Source organism: Pelodiscus sinensis, chromosome 4 (genome assembly GCF_052426305.1).
Source record: "Pelodiscus sinensis isolate ZL-2025 chromosome 4, ASM5242630v1, whole genome shotgun sequence".
Taxonomy (NCBI): Eukaryota; Metazoa; Chordata; order Testudines; family Trionychidae; genus Pelodiscus; species Pelodiscus sinensis.
Genome location: NC_143055.1, coordinates 111,244,051 through 111,264,135, shown reverse-complemented (window position 1 = coordinate 111,264,135; position 20,085 = coordinate 111,244,051). Strand labels below are relative to the sequence as shown.

The window sequence follows — 20,085 nt, the reverse complement described above, 5'->3', positions numbered from 1 at the left end:
ACCCCAAAACAAAAAACCCAGCACATGAAACATACCGATTAAAAATTGATCAGTGCCCAATTACTTTATCTACTAAAAGAGTTAGTTTTGTACAAAAACAGATATTAAACTATGTATGTCATCCTATGTAGCCATTCAGTTGTTACATGCAAAAAGCATCAGCCAGGCTCACCTCCAGATCTTCATTGTATGCTTCGGCATTTTTAACTATATTCTGTAAGTTGGTAATTTCATGCAATAGTTGTATCTGTGGAGCAATTGAAGCAAAATTGCAGAGGATATTAGAAAGCACCCATCCATTAATTGGTTATTACCATCACCATGAAAATAAGCAAGATCTGTCTTAAATTTTCCTTGTGGTTTGGCAAGACAGTATGTGGCTGTTTACTATAGTTAAACAAGTAATTACATTTGTTTTAAGGCACAAAGGAAAAGTTGCATGAAGTCACAGCCTTTTACTTCAGCTTTGCAATAGTTTTAGAATTGTAAGATACCTCAACCTGCCATAGCCCAGACATAGGATGCAGTGAGATTCAAATAAGCAATTCATGCAGGAAAAACTGAAAGTGAATTTAAATCACTAAGATTAAGATCAGTTGCTATTGAGTTTGGGTTCCCAAGACTGAAGGCAAAAGTTTTAGATATGGTGATGCTCTCTTCAAAAAACCCATCATTACAACACTGGTTCACACTTTTTCACTTAGTAAAAGCTATTTCAGCATCTTAGAGAGAAAACAGTATTACAATAATCAGAGTTTACTGTCAACAAGCAGCACAGTCTTCACTCTGTCCTCCCAACCACCAATTGTTCACCCTCGGAGAATGTTTTACAACAGTCAGAAGATGCTCATATTAGCCATCAACTGTACTCAGCTAACAGGATTTAGTTTTGGTCTTTAGCATAACTTGTTTTACATTTGCTGTGAATTGGAAGCTTACTCCTTCTATACCATATCATTTCCCAGTACATAAAGGAATCATCTTAGGGTTTTTTGCAGCAAAAGCGAGCACTTTAATGTCCCACACAATTACTGGTGAGTCTCAGTGACACAAGACTTAAATAGTTATAACTCAAACCTACACATGTTATGCATTTTAGCAATGTAATAAAGCAAGATCTTCTGTTCAAAATGTTTGAGTTAAATATTTAAAATAATGTTTAGAAAGCACTGTTTAGGAATGTTAATGACAACAATATTCTTGACAAAAACCAAAAAAATATGTATTGCAGATTAGTCAATTCAATTTTGACTGTGGACATTACCCAAATTACAAACAGCTCATTTGGCTACATTTCAGTTAATTGTAACACTGAGCTTGCCTACATATTGAAGTCAGAAGACTGGAGCAAATTATTCTCCATGACCAAATTCTACAGCCCTTCAACTAGTCTAGATATACTTTAGAACTCTGTGTTCATGATCCTTGGTAGTCAATGACTTTCTGAAAACCTGTCATTTGAAATAAGGTCTTATATTACACATTTCTGAAAATAGACTTTGCCTCCATTTTCAGCGAGGTCATACCAGTAATGTCAATTTCAATATCTTACCTCATGGTCTTTTTCAGTTTGTTTTTCCAATGCCTCAAATTCATCTATTTCTATCTTTTCCTTCAGTTTCTCCTTCAGTTCACTTATCTCCAATTTCAGCTGTTCATTTTCTAATACTAGGCTGTCAAAGTTAGCTTGCAAGACGTTCACCTCATTTATAGCAATATCCTGAAAAAAAGGAAGAGTCATGTTATGAGGAGGTTTACTTGTATCTTATAAAAATTAATTTAAGACACTGAGCTGGCCTACCTTTTCGTGTGCTAGGGTTTCACAGAGCTGGACAGAATCTGCAAAGTCTTTTTGACTCTAGAAAAAGAAATGCTTTCTGTTAGTTACTCAATCTTAGAAAACGGCTAAGTTAAAAAATAGTTGATTTAAACTCTGGCTACTCATACAATCAGCCCTCAAATTAAGATGCATTTTTTTAACCACACTCTTAAGACTAAGAAGATAACATTGGTTAGTATAATGATTAGAGATATAGGAAGCATAACTGATCTTGTACAAGAAGTCAGCCTGGCCAGATCAAATTGCAAACTAGGGATGTTGTTGGTTAACCCTAACTGACTGCACACTAAGGGTACGTCTAGACTACATGCCTCTGTCGCCAGAGGCATGTTGATTAGGCTACCAGACATAGTAAAATGAAGCAGTGATTTAAATAATCGCCGCTTCATTTAAATTTACATGGCTGCCGCGCTGAGCCGACAAACAGCTGATCAGCTGTTTGTCGGCTCAGCGCGATAGTCTGGATGCACGGGTGTCGACATCAAAGGTATTTGTCGACCACCCAGGTAAACCTGATCAGCTGTTTGTCGGCTCAGCGCAGCAACCATGTAAATTTAAATGAAGCGGCGATTATTTAAATCGCCGCTTCATTTTACTATGTCTGGTAGCCTAATCAACATGCCTCTGGCGACAGAGGCATGTAGTCTAGACGTACCCTCTGTCTAGGCAGCAGAGGGGAGGGCAGGGAGAGGCAGGAGCCAGTAACTGTGGGGAGCTGCCTGCCTCCCCCTCACCTTTGCCTCGCACAGAGGCAGTGGGGGTGGGGAGGAAGGAGAATGCAGGAACCAGTGCTCTGGGGGGGGGGGGGGGGGGAAGAGTGGTTTAAAAGACAGTGCCCCACAGGCACTTGCAGAGCCTTCTGTCTCCAAAACTGCTGCCTCTGATAGAGAGGTAGCAAGGCTGAGGGTTGGGGCAGGTAGTACACAGAAGAAGCTGGCTTTGAAGCCAGCTCCCTGCACTAACCAACTCCACAGAGCTGCCTCCTCTCCCTTCCCACTGCTTCCTCTCTATCACAGGGGTGGAGGAAGGATGAGGGAGGGCAGGTGGGAGCAACCACGCACCAGCTCCCACCTGCTTGTAAACATACAACCACTGAAAAATTCAGCAGTTGCAAGGTTTACAAAAAAACCATTTGCTAACATCCTGATTGCAGACTGAAAAGTTTCAGACAACAAATTTCCTTAGCTCTGTAAGATCTGTATTAAATTATGTATTTTGAAAGTTACCCAGTTCATATTAGCTCCAGAATTCCATTCACTTTCTGAGATTGCATCAGAGGTAGGCAGACATGGATACTCACATTCTGAATACATAGCTAAAAAAGAAAGATAGGTACCATTAAAAAAAACAAAAAACAAGCAAACAAAATCCCCAGCAACTTGTTCATTATGGTGAAATTTGTTTCCTCACAAAAAGGATTACATTCGTCATAATCAGTTATTAGATAGCAATGTCTACAGATGTGGCTAACTAGATTTACATTTTTGCTCTTATGCAATCCTTCTATCGATGGCCTGAAACTATGCCACAAAGTACAGGTATCAACCTGACAGCAAACAAATATTAATCTAAGGAGAGGAAGATCCAAGTTGATGGATTCTTTATTACAAAGCGAGAAGAACCGCAAGTAAGGAAATCCGCCTCCCCCCCAAAACCCCCCCACCACTACCACCTTGTTTTAAAATGATATACTACTTTTCCCCCTTTGGGTTTCCTCTAAATGCAATGTGCTCATCCTAGAAGTAGTTTTGAGGGAAGTGGGGAAGCAGGAAGGAGTTAAGTTCCAGTGAACAACTGTGTCCATATATTCTTATATAACCCTTATCCCCTGCTTTTGAGGCTTATGGTTTTAACAATGAATTCACCCATTTCTGCTGATCTGTTTATTTTATTACAAATCTTACTCAGCAATTTGGATAGGGACCCTATGTTGTAAAGAATTTTTTTTTTCCAGGATCTGAAACAGTTAATTTTAATTAGCCATCTGGAGTTGCATTTTCCTGGGAAGACACTGTGGGTCTATGCTTTTATCCTTTATCTGAAATAGATAAAACTTAAAAAACAACAAATAGAAGCTTCCAACACTCCAGTCATCTGAAGAAGTCATCTGCAGGGAGACGGGGAGCAAAGCCTTGGAGCATGCCCGCAGCGGGACAGCCCAGGCGCGCTTTTCTCCTGTCCCCCTGGTCAGCTGGAGGGGGGGCTGCAGCTAGTGTCCCCCCCCCCCCCGGCAGACCAGGCTTTTCTTGCCTACCCCTGGGATAGAGCAGCTGGGGGCTGCCGGGTTGGTCCCACAGCGCCGCTCTGGACCAACCTGGCAGCACCCCAGCTGCTCTGCCCCAGGCATCCTGATTCAGCCGCTGCTGGTCAGTTTCAGCAGCGGCTGAATCAGGACGCCTGGGGCAGAGCAGCTGGGGTGCTGCTGGGTTGCTCCAGTATCGCCGAGGAGCCACGCTACTGGAGCAACCCAGCAGCACCTGAGCTGCTCTGCCCCAGGCGTCCCCAAGTCAGCCGCTGCTGAAACTGACCAGCGGCTAACTACAGGAAGCCCGAGGCAGAATTGCTCTGCCCCAGGCTTCCTGGAATCAGCTGCTGATCAGTTTCAGCAGCAGCTGACTTGGGGACGCCTGGGTTTCTTAAGTTGAATCTGTATGCAAGTCAGAACTGGCATCCAGATTCAGCCGCGGTTGAAACTGATCAGTTTCAGCAGCAGCTAACGCCAGGTCCGACTTACGTACAGATTCAACTTAAGAACAAACCTATAGTCTCTATCTTGTATGTAACCCGGGGACTGCCTGTACTTTATTTGCCCCATTGGGGTGCTGTTTTTACCCTTATTAGGAAATCTAGAAGCAAGTCTTCTAGTTTGCTATTATTCATGTGCAGTATCTCTATTTTAGTACAGTACAGCAACTATACTTTATGACAACCGTAAATTCTTTTACTCCAAGCTATGTTTATGTTGGAGAGATCTCGCCCCATCTCAAAGACTTCATTTAGATAACCAGCAAACACTTTCTAAATCAGGTTTCCTAGTTAGTGTCTTCTCCTCAAACATGTACTCACAATCCTCCCTTTCTGAAAACTTCTCTGGCAATGTTATCATGTTGTTAGCACCATTTTCCTTTAGTTTTTTAAAGTTGGCAAAATAGCCCATGTCCTCTTGACTTATTTTCCCAGGGGCCCAAGTAACTCTTCTTTTTCTTCTGGCCTTAAAAAGGGGAACAACAAGAGTCAAATAAAGCATTAATAATAATAATAGTAATAATAACGGTAATCTTTTTTAAATTTTACATTTTGTTGTTCCTATAACAGTACAAGCAGATAACTATAGGGGGTGACTTTGTACTGTAGTTTTTCCAAAAAACTGAGTTCAGCTGAACACTGTTTTCCAGAAAATTACAGCTGATTTAAATTTTCCACCAGATAAAAAAAAACTTCACAACAAACCTGTTACTTTAAAAACTATCCTCAGCTTATTGACAAGGAAACAAAAGGAAGAGATTGTGTAACTCATCCTAGTCCTATGCTTTACTCACAAGGTCATCTTGTGCATATTATAGCTAGTTTACCACAAGGTCAGCTAAATAGCCTGTCATTGTACTGAAATGTCAACCAAAAGTCTAAATATTAGCCATTTCATAAATGGCCACTTACTAGATTTCACAGATCTGGGGGGGGGGGGGGGGGGGGGGAGGGGGGGGGGGGGAGAGAACAAAACACCACACACAAAACACACGTTCTCCCATTATAACTCAAGGTTTTCCAGATACCTGTGTGACCTTGAATATTTACTTAGTCTTACTTTAAGTTCTTTCTGCAATGTAAACGAGGAGGAAGTGACGAGCATTTCAGTTAGATTGTGTATCCTATTTTCTTGTATTTTCTGGAGAGAGTTTTTTTCTTCTAACAGCTGAGCTAGTTGGTCTTTCTCCATTGCATGGAGATGAGTTTTTGAAGAAACCTATCATAAACAAAATCAAAGCAGTGTTAGTTTTGTTTCAAGTAAGAACTACTTTTAGAGAGATACATACATTAGCAATTTTTTTTAAGAGTTAACTTGAACAGCTTTCCATATGTTTTTTCAGTTTTCTTGATGGAATAATCTAGCCTGTATTTTTAAAAATTTACTACAGGTTGAACCTCTCTAGTCTGGTACCCTTTGTGGTCTGGCATGATTTTAGTCAGTCGGATGTCCACTTATGGATGTAGCCAAATTTCCCATGGTCCCATAAAGTTTGTTTACAGCTATCAGTCCTGGTTCTCAGTGTTCTGCGCTGTTATTTATCTCAGGGGGTATGTCTACACTACCCCGCTAGTTCGAACTAGCGGGGTAATGTATGCATACCGAACTTACTAATGAAGCCCGGGATTTGAATTTCCCGGGCTTCATTAGCATAAACGAGGTGGAACGAGGTGTACAGATAGTTCGGAATGGCTACGTAGTTCGAACTATCTAGCCCGTGCCGCGTGTAGCCGCGCGGCACGGGGTTCGCACTAGCCGGCTTTTAAAAATGGCGGTGCCGGCTTTATGCTAATGAAGCCCGGGAAATTCAAATCCCGGGCTTCATTAGCAAGTTCGGTATGCATACATTACCCCGCTAGTTCGAACTAGCGGGGTAGTGTAGACATACCCTAATTTACCCCTAAGTGTCTTCTAAAAGCCCAATAAGCAGTGGAAGTGTTGGCAATCCTGCTAGACCAGGGATGGGCAATAATTTTTGACTGGGGGCCACCCCGGAAGTGGTGGGGCCTCAGGCAGAAGGGGCAGGACCAGGACACTTCTGTGCTTCCCCTGATTGGTCTGGGGGAGAGCATGAAGTCTTTGCCCCCACCACCCGCAGAGAGAACCACCAGCTGTTCTGAACAACTGGCAGTTCTCTCTAGGTGCCCATGTCCCTGGCGGTAGGAGGAGACTTTGTGCCCCCCCCTTACTCCAGGCCAATCAGAGACTGTGGGCAGGGGATGGACATAAAGTCTCTTACTCCCTTCCTCGGGCACGTGGTGCTTAGGAGTCAACTGCCAGCGTTGACTCTAACCGCCACACGCTCCCTGGTTCCTAGGTCCTGATTGGCTTGGGGCAGAGGAGTGGGCAGGGTAGTGGCAGGGCCTGCATGTGCCAGATTAACCCACTTCGTGGGCCAGATCCAGCCCACGGAAGCCGTTTTGCCCACCCCATGCTAGAAAATATTGGACTTCCTATGGTTCAGCAAATTCTCTGGATAGGCACTGGTCAGGCCCTGAGGTTGCCACACTAGAGAAGTTCGACCTGTATTTATGAAACCCAATGTTGAACGTGGAAACCCAGTGTTTCATAGCAAACAAACACAAATTCCCTCAAATGCTAGCAGTTTATGACACAGACTGTCAGAGTTTAAGCTAGATGTTTCTGAAAGATAGTCCTGATTCCAACATCAGATATCCATAGACTGTTTTGAGAGCCATTTCAGGAGAGTTCTTCGGAGAACTAATGTTCTGGCACTGCCATGACTGCTTTAGATACCACAGTTTTGCAGAAAAATATAAATGTTTCCTTAAACTTTACAATAAAAAGAAAAAGACCATCTTAGCAGAGGGTGGGCAAGACTTTTGGATAGTGTTGCAGGCCTATGGACAGGGATTAAAAAAGTTTGGGTCTCTTAAGAAAAGGGCTTAGATGTAGGTAGCAAGATTCTTTTTTCCTCCTTTAAAAACCTGCATACATTTTATAGGCTTTGTGGCATTAAAAACTATATATAGAATAGTAATTTATGTTTTAATTTACATTTTGGATCTTAAAGTAACTAATGATTCTTTAAGTTTACAAAAGAGCTATGCAAAAATGATTATTTTAAAAAGGAAGTTACAGCATGGAGCTAAATGTTATGCTCTTTCAACCTCTTAAGGGAGTATTCAGGAACTGAGGCAAACTTCCATTCTATATGGCTTTCTACAGTACAAGACTGGAACAAAGCCTCCTCTGATAAGATCTGAGCCTTAATAGTAACACTATCCACTTGAAAAAAAAAAAAAAAGAATCATTAGGAACAGTTTCAGGTACAACAAATACATCTGAATTTCTCATTCTGCTCTGTATGGAGATGACTGTAATTAATTGATTGGCTGTAAACAGAAACACTAAGAATAAGCCAGTTGAAAGTCTGCTGTAGTCTCCTTTTGTCAAGGGAACATATATTATGGTCTCATTACAGGAAATTCGTCAGTCTGACAAACTACAGGATTTAATTAGTGGATGTATGAGAAGTGATACTATTTAGAATTTTTCCTGTGTTTTCACTGTATATGATGCATAAGAAGACTGAACCAGGTGGACGTGTGGAGCGGAAACAAGGTCTGAAAATTTTCAGTCTCCTCTTAAATTCCTATCACTACTGCATTATAATAGTAGATTAAGAAATACTAGAGATAGGTTAGTGATCTTTCAAATGCAAAGAAATTCCTTTGATTGCTTCTAGAAACGTCTTGTTCTGAATTGACACCAAAAGACAGAAGCTAGTCATGCAGATCCCACTACATCCATAAACCCATAGATCTAGTTAAGTTAAACTTCACAAGATTCAGTACAGTTCACATATGGATCTATGGAAATGAGGACATACACATTAGTTACCATGAGCTGTGCGTTACACCATATTAATCTCACTTCAGTTTTTTGTATGAGATGTGAGTATGATCCTAAGTGTTTTAAAAGTAAATAGTTTTTAATAAGGTTAGTTGCTTTTATGTTGCATTATTTTGGTTACTTTAAATGCTATGGTTAGTTCAACATATTCTGTCATACTTCTTCCAGCTGTTTTTTCAAGTCCACTATTTCCTTGCGATATCGTTTCAGGAGGGCTTCATCATCCAGGACTTCGTTGACTTTTGGAGTGTTCCTCATTCTTTTTGCTGTATTGGCAAACTGGAAAAATGACATACCATACAAGACAGTGAAGCTTTCCAATAGAAAAGTACAGAGATTTATTTACTTCTGCTATCACAGTGAAGAGTCCTATTAACAGGATTGACTAGAAGGTAAAAATAATATTTACTATTTGGAGTAGTAGGAAACACTATATATCCATGTATTTAAGGCTGCTGTTATTTTCGCTTATTCCTAACTAGGGACCTACCAAAGTCATGGCTCATTTTGGTAAATTTCACAGTCCTACGATTTGCAATTTACAATTTTTAACACACTATACCATGCCCCATTACTACTGAACTGTTGCCCACAGAGCTGGACCGTCAGGGTGTGTCTATACAGCAAAGTTATTTTAGAATAATGTCTGTTATTCCAAAATAATTATGTGAACGTCTACCTAGCAGTTCCGTTATTTTGAAATTTCAAAATGAATGGCTTATTCCAATTTCTGTAAACTTCATTCTACAAAGAACAATGCCTATTTCTAGGGCTCACCGGACAGCACAGCTGGAGATCTGCGCATGCAGATCGCCCAAACCTAACTCTTCCGGGTTGTAATCTACTCACCACGGGCGAGTAGATTACATAGATTGTTGAGCCCTGCTTATTTTGAAGTAGCTATTTCAAAATAAGGCATGTGTAGATGATCAACTTCTGCTATTTCAAAATAGCCCCTCACCAGGGCCATTCTAAGTTCTTCCTCCTGGGAGTCTAAATCAAGATAGCACATCTACATTTGGGAAACCTGCCTCAGATTAATTTTGAGGCTTCCTCGGAGTGTAGATGTGCCATTTTGAAATAAGCTGTTTCGGAATAACTATTCTGGAATAGCTTATTCTGAAATAACTGTGAGACTACGTCTACACTGCAGTCAGCACCTACCACTCAGGTTGCCCAGTTCTGAAGGCAACGCAGAAGATTGGCATGGCAGGGGATTGCCATTTTAATGTTGTGATGCTGCTGGCAATGTGCTGCCTTCAGAGCTGGTTGCCCGATCAACAGCTGCTATTTTTCTGCAACCCAAGTCTGAAGACTGCACAGAAATTATTCTTCTCCCCCCCTCCACCCCGCCCACGCCTTTTTGGTCAGCACCTCCAATTGGAGAAAGGGTGGCGTGAGGGCTGTTCCCCACTCAGGCACTCAGCGCGCAGAAGGTGGGGACCCACAAGAGACCCTAAAAATTCCTTATCTCTTTAGGTTCTGCTTACAAGACCTCCCCAGAGTCAAAGATTCATTGACACTGGAAATTGGACACTTAATGGTGGCAGCCTAATGACTTAAAACCCAGGAAGAATCATTTGAACTTCCAGAAAAGTACCTCAAGCTCTTTTACCACAATAGAGCTTGCAGAAGAAAACAGAAAATAAACTGTAGTCTAAGCACACACACACCCACCCACCCACCCCCCTCCCTCCAGGGCAAGAGAATCAAATAATCACCTTAAAATAGATTATTTTATTAACAGAGCCAAAAGATATACAGGTTGGACCTTGCTGGTCTGGCACCCTTGGGACCTGACTGGTCCCGAACGAGGAGATTTGCTGGTGCAGGGAAGGTCCCTCCCCTCCTGGACTGTGCTGCCAATGGGTTAGGGCTCTAGCCTGCCCCTGCTGCTGTCTCAGTCTCTTGGGGCTCTCTAAATGCTGCCCTCTTGGGGCTCTCTAAATGCTGGTCCACTCTCTAAGTGCTACTGGACCAGTTAAGGGAGGTACAACCTGTATTTGATAAAGCATTCTAGGTGTTAAAGCAACTGAGAAAAGAGCAGATTAAAACAGAGAAAAATGGTATCTCTGGCACAGCTTAAGTATAGTGAATGGGAGAGGAGGAGGGAGGCAAATGGATTTCACACAGAGAAGTTTAACCAAACAAGAAAATAAAGAAAAATACCCTAATCACAACTAAAAACATACATTTCTCTATCTACTCACGAGCAGTACTTCAAGATCCAATACATTCCCATGCCTGATATTTCTTGTAGGCACAGTAATTCCATTTGATTACTTCATCTTGCTTCCTCCAGCTACTAATTTAGAACTCCTATGAGGGTTACAGCTAGACTACAAGCTTTTGTCAGAAAAAGGTACACAACATGCATGTCTTTTTCCAATTCTTTTGTCGGAAGAGGCTTTCCGACATTTGGCCTGTCTAGTCTAGGCCAAATGTCAGACCCCACCCCCTTCCTTGTAGAACGAGGAATTCTGAAAGAGTGCACTTGCTCTTATGTTTGTTTTTTTTTCCCTTTCAGAAGAGCAAACGCAGTCTCTGAACGTGGTGGAGCTTTTTGGGATACCTCTGGTATCCTGAAACCCCCCTTCAGTCTACCCAAAAAAAGCAGGCAGCAGGAATATATTTACAACTTAAAATTTTAGCTCTGTATTCCATTGGTTCTTCTGGCTCTGCCCTTAGCTACCTGAGTTTAAACCGTTAGTTACCAAGTGCTAGCCAGCACTCCTTCTATCCATCACAGGTGATCTCCCCTGTTAAATCTTTATAGTGTAGGGTATGAGCATACAAGACCAGATTTCATGGTCCATGACAACTTTTGTGGCTGTGAATTTGGTAGGGCCCTGCTCATAACTTGAGGAATTTTTGGGGAAAAAAGGGAGGCTGAAAACTTCCCTTGTTTCATTTTTGGGCTAATACCAAGCAATGTTTCAAGGAAGACATTATACAGCCAAATTTGATTTTGCAGAACATGGAGGAGCAAACTGAATCCTACAATTTTTACTCATCTGAATAGTCCTATTAACTTCCCCGGGACAACAAATTCAAGTAATGGCTGTAGGTTCAGACCGAATGCGCTTTATTTTGGGGAAGGGGAAAAACAAAAAACCCATACCATAACATTATGCACTTAGTGCAGAGTGCCTGATCTTAAATTCGAACTTCACATGTTAAGCCTCCTGAAGCAGTTGCTACACATGTACAAAAGTTAATCTAAGATGAATTTAATGAGCAAGAAGTTCATATTTGGTTTAGTTCTAAGCTTTCCTATCTCACTACAGAACTACAGATTTATTTTTTTTTCTATTGTGCTGCTGTTCTAGCTGTCAAGTGAGAGTTAATTGTGGAAAAAAGTCAAACTGTAAAGGCAGGGGAGGGGAACAAAAATTTAATCACCCAAAAAGTCGATTTTTGGCTTAAGGTCATGTGATCTTTTCAGGAATGGGATCAGTAGCCATGTGACAGGTCCACACAAAGGAGAAAAAAACATTACTATACAAGCAACCTTAAATTTGTCATTACCTAACTGAGTGTTTGACTTTGCAACCTTAATGGTTCTTAGCAGGGTTCACGTATGATTACACACGAACAAAATGATAACTATGCCCATAACAATGAAGTCCTTGAAAAGGAGAATGTGTGAGAAACTAGAGACTATAGTTTATACAGATGATGGAAACAAAAATAAATGAAAAATCTGGCAGAAGCAGCAGCGTTCATACAACAAGCGCCAGAAGATGCCTGGGGTAAAGGCTCAAAATTTAAAGCAGTGCACTTCCAACAGCTCTTAAGTCCACAGGAAAGATCAAGTAGTCAGTTTGGTTACCAGTTTCTCAGCTTCCACACTTGGACCTACTTAGCCACATCATATTAATATTTAGGAGGGGGAAAAAAAAAAAAAAAAAAGAAGAGAATGGAATAATTTTACCTGAAGTGTGCTGAGAGTTTCATCAAATGAAACTGGAGTAATTGTGCAAATGATAACTGTCTTAGCGTTTCCTCCCAAGGAGTTCTGGAGAATTCTTGTCAACTTGCTGTCTCTATAATTTATGAAACTGTTGTGGAGGGGGAAGAGAAAAACACCAAACCAACCATGAAGCACAAATTAGTGTTCTACTGGCGAATAAATTAAATTACAAAAGGTAACAGATTGACCTAGCAACACCTGGTTTAAGATAGCAGATCTCTTCATGTCTGCCTGATGAAAAGAAATAAGGACAAATCTATATTATGAACAGAGCTTGACAAATTCGCTCACCCATGGTAAGTAGATTTTGACAGCTGGCAAGCTGTGATGGGGCGGAGGTGTCCCGCGGTGGCGAGGGTGACCTGCCCTACACTTCAACAACGCCGACCCCTGTGCTGCACGGGCAGCGCGGTGTTCTGACAGCGGTCTGCATCGCTTGCTCCCATGCGGCTGCCCAGCTGAGCAGCGTACAGGGAGGCCGAGTCCTGGGTTGGGAGTCGGAAGCGGGGGCAGGGCTGCACGTGGGTGAAGGGCAGGGCCAGAGTGTGCATGCGTCCCTGACATTGGGGGGGAGGCACTGGGGCAAGAGAGCACCACATTCTAAAGGGGAGCAGAGGAGAGGAGGGAGGTGATGGAGGAGAGTAACAGAGGGAGAGGGGAGAACAGAGGAGTGAGCTAGAAGACTGCAGTGGGCCCTGAGTGAAGGGTGAGAGTGGAGGAGAGGGGAGGGGGACGGGAGTCGGAGGAGATCAGAGAAGGCAGGAGGGAGACGGGGAGTGGAGCAGAGAGCAGAGCGTGGGGGCAGAGGCCGTGAAAGGAGGAGCGGAGGTAGGAAGCAGCCCAGGATGGGGCTCCTTAGTGTCTCCACTCTGGGCTGCTTCCTACCTCCGCTTCTCCTTTCACGGCCTTTGCCCCCACGCTCTGCTCTCTGCTCCACTCCCCGTCTCCCTCCTGCCTTCTCTGATCTCCTCCGACTCCCATCCCCCTCCCCTCTCACCCTTCACTCCTCCGCCCACCGCAGTCTTCTAGCTCACTCCTCTGTTCTCCCCTCTCCCTCCATTACTCTCCTCCATCGCCTCCCTCCTCTCTTCTGCTCTCCTCTGCTCCCCTTTAGAATGTGGTGCTCTCGTGCCAGCGCCTCTCCCCCTGACGTCAGGGATGCACGCACACTCTGGCCCCTCCCTAAGCCCATGTGCAGCCCCACCCCCGCTTCCGGCTCCCATCCCAGGACTCAGCCCCCCTGTACGCCGCTCAGCTGGGCGGCTGCACGGGAGCAAGTGGCGCAGACTGCTGTCAGAACTCCGCGCTGCCCGTGCAGCACGGGGGTCAGTGCTGTTGAAGTACGGGGCAGGTTGTCCTCGCCACTGTGAAGTGGCCCCACCCTGTCACAGAAGCAAACATGCCATCCTGGTCGTCCCGTTCGCCGGGTGCCGCGCACCTGCACGGTGGGGGTGGCGAGTCTCTGTTTTGTCTGGCAAGTAAGGTTCTCTAATTTGTCGAGCCCTGATTACGAATGCAAATGGATTTCAAGGCTTGCTAGCTAGTCAACTGTGTAATGAGTTACAAATACTAATTTCCAGAATAGATGCTACAAACACTTACCCAGATGGGTCATCACAGAGTTTCTTAATTACTTGACCCAAGATGAATAGACTCCTGTTTATGTTACATCCTTCTTTAAGCCGGAGACCTAGAGATTACATAGAAACACTGCATTTACTTATGAAAGTTCACTTTTATCCTACATAATGATCAAAGTAACTATTTCAGAGACCGTAACGTAAGAACATAATAGCCATACTGGGTCAGACGACAGGCCCATCTAGCCCAGTATCCTGTCTTCCAACAGTGGCCAATACCACATGCCCCATAGGGAGTGAACGGAATATGGAATCAAGTGATCCCTCTATTGTCATCCATTTCCAGACCCTGACAACAGGCTAGGGACACCATTCCTACCCATACTGGCTAACAGACATTCATGGAGGTTAGGTCCAGCAATGGATCTAGTTCTCTTTTTGAACCCTATTTAAGTCCTGGTCTTCACAACACCCTCTGGCAAGGAGTTCCATAGGTTGACTGCGCAGTGTGAAGAAAAACTTCCAGTTAATCTATCTTAGGTACATAGGAGTTGCCATAACAGATCTGACTATTTTTCCATTTAGTTCTGTAGTCTGAGAGCAGCCAATAGAAAATGATGTAGAAGGAGTTTTTAAAACACTAACAAAAAATCCAACATATAACCAACTAATGAAGCTCACTCAACTCCACCTCCTGAGTGATAACTGAAGAATGAGCTTCTCATTAAATAATGAATTGGTGGCTGGCAGATGCCTTTAGGGTTTGTATCTACGCAAAAATTTTAATCCCATCTAAGATAACTGTTAATACTCTGATTATGGCATAATTTGTGAGCTTTTGGCCTCAATAATAGGTTGTGGTGATAACACATAACAAGGGATTTATGTGAAAAACAAGTAGCATAGGTTGGACCTCCCTAAACTGTGGTCCCAGAGAGCCCTGGGGCTGGGAACCCAGTGCTAGCATGGCCAGCATACAGCAGCTACGGCTAGGGTTGGAAGCCCACAACAGTCCTGGCTGGGGCCAGCAGCCCAGAGGCCCTCGCTAGGGCTGACCACCTAGACAGGCCATGGGACGGGGAAGGGGGGCGGGGACACGCAGCTGAGCAGGAAGCATTGCCAGCACCGGGGAGGATCAGTGAACTAAGAGACTGGTGGCAGGAAACCTGCCCTGATCCAGCAAATTCCTCCATTCAGGACCGGTTAGATCTCAACGGTGCCAGACCAGGGAGTCTCAACCTGTATTTACATTTTAAGTTTGTTTGCCTTTTAATTTTTTTGAATAGCCCCTTGTTCTGAACTATCGCCAACATCCTGGCTTCTTTTTCCTCAATGGTTCTATTTACATTTAGAATCCAGCACACTGTAGACAGATAATTTCGTCTAGGTTATATTACTTTCCAGCTGTTATAATTTCAGTCAGCATTTAAGTGCTAGGCAGACAGAGACACACCCTAGGAAACTATTACAGATTTAGTAGTAGTTACCTACCTTCTGATCCTGTTTGTCTAGCTCTTTCACTTCCTGCCAGATCCACTAAGTTCTGCAAATTCATTAAAGATTTCATGAAGCACAGGTCTCAAATAAGTCAGTTTTAAATGTTCTCAGTTCTAAATATATGCTAAGAATTTCAGTCCACATTTTGTCAAGTATCAGAGGGGTAGCCGTGTTAGTCTGAATCTGCAAAAGCGACGAGGAGTCCTGTGGCACCTTATAGACTAACTGAAGTGTAGGAGCATAAGCTTTCGTGGGCAAAGACCCACTTCGTCAGATGCATGTCACATGCATCTGACGAAGTGGGTCTTTGCCCACGAAAGCTTATGCTCCTACACTTCAGTTAGTCTATAAGGTGCCACAGGACTCCTCGTCGCTTTAGTCCACATTTTGTAAGCAAATAGCTTTGACATTTCTATACTATACACCAACGAGACTAAAATTTTCGTATGTTTCACGAAGAAAATGACTTTAAAATAATCAATGTAGACTCCATTACCAACATCACAAACTCTATCCATAAACTTGCAATGCAAGTTTTCCTTTTAAAATATGTACTCTTTAATATACATTGAAACTCCCATTGAACACAAGTTTGTCTCCCAAGCAAACATTTCTTTTTCTACACCCTGAATAACACAAGTGAATAAATTTGCCAAGTCCTCAGTTACCATTAATACATAATTAATGGAGACCTTCAGTCTCCTCTAAACTAAGCCTACAGCAACTATTCATCTCCCCACACCCAATAAAAGAGGTCAAATGGAGGAAGTCAAGTGCCAAAATAACAGTATCTGTTCATAATCCCTTATACTGGTATGTGGTACAGTTGGCAGGTAGCAGGGATTCTGAGCTAGCAGCTGGGTGGATAAAAATCTATTAAAATCAGTTTATTTATATTGTATTCATGATTTTTTTTAAATCAATACTAAGCCATTTAAAAATAAAGTTACAATCAAATAATAATAATAAAAAACCATGCTATACACATACCTATAGACTAATAGGAATGAATTAATGGCCCTAGTCTGTCCACCCTACTAGTTCTTCCTTCTTCAAAGTTGTGGGTTTTCAATGTGTTTCTCAGACTAAAGGCACATGTGCTAAGACAGACAGAGGCTGGAAAGGATTGATTTTGTTTGGGGTTTATGTGGTGGTGGACCTTGGCCAAGCATGGCAGAAGAGTTAGTTAAGACATTGTCTTAAGATAGAGACACAACATAGGCTATGTCTAGAATACAAGCCTCTTTCGAAAGAGGCTTTTTCGAACGAGTGTCTAGACTACAAGCAGCTTTTCAGAAAAAGCGAGCAGCTTTTTCGAAAGAGAGTCTAGACACTCTCGAAAAAAGAGTTTGCATTCACTAGCGCCTTTTTTCCTAAAGAGTGCTTTAGAATAAAAGGTGTTATTCCTCGTAAAATGAGCTTTACCATGATCAAAAAGACTGCAGCATTCTTTCGATTTACTTTTGAAAGAATGCAGCTGCAGTGAAGAATGTAAGTGAAGTTCTCAAAAAAAGGCTACTTTTTTCGGAAAAAACCCTGTAGTCTAGATACAGCCATACAGAAGAGGATAGAGGCAGCACAGGAACAAAATGTGGAATGGACTAGTAACACAAACATATCTCTCTCACACACACACACACCCACACACACACACACACACACACACACACACACACACACCTTCATTCCCTGGGTACAAAAGGAAAACTATGTCAAGTGTAAGTGCAAGAGGATCTGTAGGGCCTAGTTGCAAGAATGAAAAATCATAAGAAATACTGCCTACTGAGAGAAAATGACAGGGATGAAAGATTCAGATCAACTTAAATAAATTAACTTCGCAATGCATCATTCAAGACTTTCTCTATGGTTTTTAGTATAAAGGTTATTTATCAAGTAAATTCCCAAGCTGTTTACAATGTTGGATGTTACTAGAAAAGGAAAAATTTAAAACACAAAGAGTCTTGCAGCACCTTAGAGACTAACAAAATATGTAGCTGGTATCATGAGCTTCTACAGGCACAACCCACTTCTTCAGATGAATTGAGTTACGAGGTCCAGGGTACAAATAGAGAATGAGAGGGAAAGAAAAAAAATGGGGAGAAATATTGTGAATTAAAGCAAATTGAAGCTAATAGAATAGACTCAGTACAGGCAGTCCCCGGGTTACGTACAAGATAGGGACTGTAGGTTTGTTCTTAAGTTGAATTTGTATGTAAGTCGGAACTGATACATATTGTAGGGGAAACTCTAGCCAAACATTTTTTTTAGTTTTGGATGGCATAGGGAAAGGTTAACTCCCCTCTAATGTTTGTTTTGCTGTCTGTTCCCCTGTTCAGAAGATTTCACATCTATTTCTGTCCCTGTGACAAACTCAGGACTAAAGGAGTAACTCATCAAATACCAAACAGCTCTGCACCATGCTTTGAGCTAATAGCTTTATTTCCACACACCACCCAGGGTTCTAGGAGGAGGGTCCTTTTTTTGCTAACACAATGAGGTCAGCACTTTGTTTGTTTTGGTGGAGTCTTTGTTTGCCCAGGGAGCCCAGCATGTATAGGGGGAGGAGGGGCGGAGAGGCTGCTTTTGTCTGCTGTTCGGCAGCCTGTTGCTCAGGGGAGGGGGCAGCCTGTTGCTGGCAGGGGGGGAGGGGGGAGGTGTGCAGGATGCGAGGCCGCGGGGGGGGGGGGGGGGGGGCAGCGGGCGTGGGGAGGCACTCTCCCTCTGCCCGGCAGCTCTGCGGGATCCCTGTCCCTGTGGCCAGCTGCTGCAGGCAGAGGCCAGTTGGAGCCAGCCGAAGAGGAGGAGGAGGTGGATTCTAGGACCCAGGTGAGCGAGCCCCGGGGACCCTGCTGTGCTCCGGGAGCCCGGCATGTATAGAGGGGAGGAGGGGCAGAGAGGCTGCTTTTGTCTGTTCCGCAGCCTGTTGCTGGCAGGAGGGTGGGGAGGCACTTTTCCTCTGCCCGGCAGCTCTGCGGGACCCCAGTCGGAGCCGGCCCGAGGAGGAGGAGGATCCTAGGACCCAGGTGAGCGAGCCCAGGAATGCTGCTGCACATGTGTGGGAGTTGCCTCACCCCGTTCGTATCTAGGGATCCGAGGTTAGTCGGATCCACGTAAGTCGGGGACTGCCTGTACCTGGTGTCATGAATCATGGATAGCATGAATGATTAGCATGACTGAACTAACAGTAAATGAGCTGAAGAGCAGCCATGCTGAGGTCCAGGCAAGAGCCCTGGAGAATTATGGACTTGTTTACAACTTTAAGAAAAAGGACTTTGTGAAATAAAAGAACTGTGTATGTGTGCTGATGGTACAGAAGAAAATAAAGAGTAACAAGGAAGAGACCTAGTCAAGGACATTCTATTGTTTATAACTCGTAGTGAGGCAAGCAAAATTGGGTGGTGTAAGCAGGATGCTCCGAGATTGGTTGTGAAAACACCTGCAGAAGGGGGGGAGAGGTGTAGCCTACGGACATCATCCCACCCGGACCCGAACTTTGTGTAACCAATGGATATTACTCCACACAGACTAATTTACCCTCCCTCAAGGGGTTATATACCACACCATTTTGCCCCACGAGCAGGAGTCCATAAATACAGCACATCGGACTTCCGCCTCAACCAAATTAACCAACATTACCTGGAGTCTGGCCAGCTACAGAGGGTGAGTAGAATGTGTGTGTTAACCTGAATTGAGAATTAGGCTGCTAAACTGGATTAAGGATTAGATATAAAAATATTGCTTTTAATGCTTGGGATGCCTTTTAAGGCAGTTTTAATTGCTTAGTACTATATATATGCTTTTAAAACTGCTCTTGAATTGCTTACCTTTAACAAGTTTTATTGCATAGTTGAAATACTGTGGGAGCCTCTTCTGTTCTGTGAATGCAGAACTAAATGCGTATACGGCTTGATCAAGTGGATCAACTTGCCCACTTTGACACCTGGTGCTTAGCTTTTTTATGGTCATAGTATCACGGAACACTAGAACTGGAAGGGACCTCGAGAGGTCATTGAGTCTCCTGTCCTCGTGGCAGGACCAAGCTCAGCCTAGATCATCCCTGATAGATGCCTATTTACCTGCTCTTAAATAATCTCCAGAGATAGAGATTCCACAACCTCCCTAGGCACTTTAGTCCAGTGTTTAACCACCCTGACAGTTAGGAAGTGTTTCCTAATGACCAACCTAAACCTCCCTTGCTGCAGTTTAAACCCTTTGCTTCTTGACCTAGCATCAGAGGCCAAGGAGAACAATTTTTCTCCCTCCTCCTTGTAACACTTTTCTAAACTAAACAAGCCCAATTCCTTCAGCCTTGCCTCATAGCTCATGTTTTCCAGACCTTTAATTATTCTTGTTGCTCTTCTTTGAACCTTTTCCAAATCTTTCTTGAAATTTGGTGCCCAGAACTGGACACAGTACTTCAATTGAGGCCTAATCAGTGCAGAGTAAAGTGGAAGAATGACCTCATGTCTTGCTCACAACACTCCTATAAACGCATCCCAGAATCATATTTGTTCCCCCCCTCCCCTCAACAGTGTCACACTGTTGACTCCTATTTAGATGTAGTGACCAATCT

At 43.3% G+C, this 20,085-nt stretch overlaps 1 protein-coding gene across 1 annotated transcript in view; it reads right to left on the bottom strand.

Moving 5' to 3' along the window:
* CENPE (centromere protein E) overlaps window positions 1-20,085 on the bottom strand; it is an 85,294-nt gene that overhangs the window by 50,354 nt on the left and 14,855 nt on the right. Inside the window, exons 9-18 of the mRNA XM_089778051.1 lie at window positions 15,507-15,558; window positions 14,038-14,125; window positions 12,397-12,523; window positions 8,622-8,741; window positions 5,646-5,804; window positions 4,907-5,051; window positions 3,067-3,155; window positions 1,802-1,858; window positions 1,553-1,720; window positions 173-247 (exon numbers count right to left, since the gene is read on the bottom strand). Of these exons, the coding sequence (XP_089634177.1) occupies window positions 173-247; window positions 1,553-1,720; window positions 1,802-1,858; window positions 3,067-3,155; window positions 4,907-5,051; window positions 5,646-5,804; window positions 8,622-8,741; window positions 12,397-12,523; window positions 14,038-14,125; window positions 15,507-15,558 (1,080 nt within the window). The remainder of the gene's footprint in view (window positions 1-172; window positions 248-1,552; window positions 1,721-1,801; window positions 1,859-3,066; window positions 3,156-4,906; window positions 5,052-5,645; window positions 5,805-8,621; window positions 8,742-12,396; window positions 12,524-14,037; window positions 14,126-15,506; window positions 15,559-20,085) is intronic.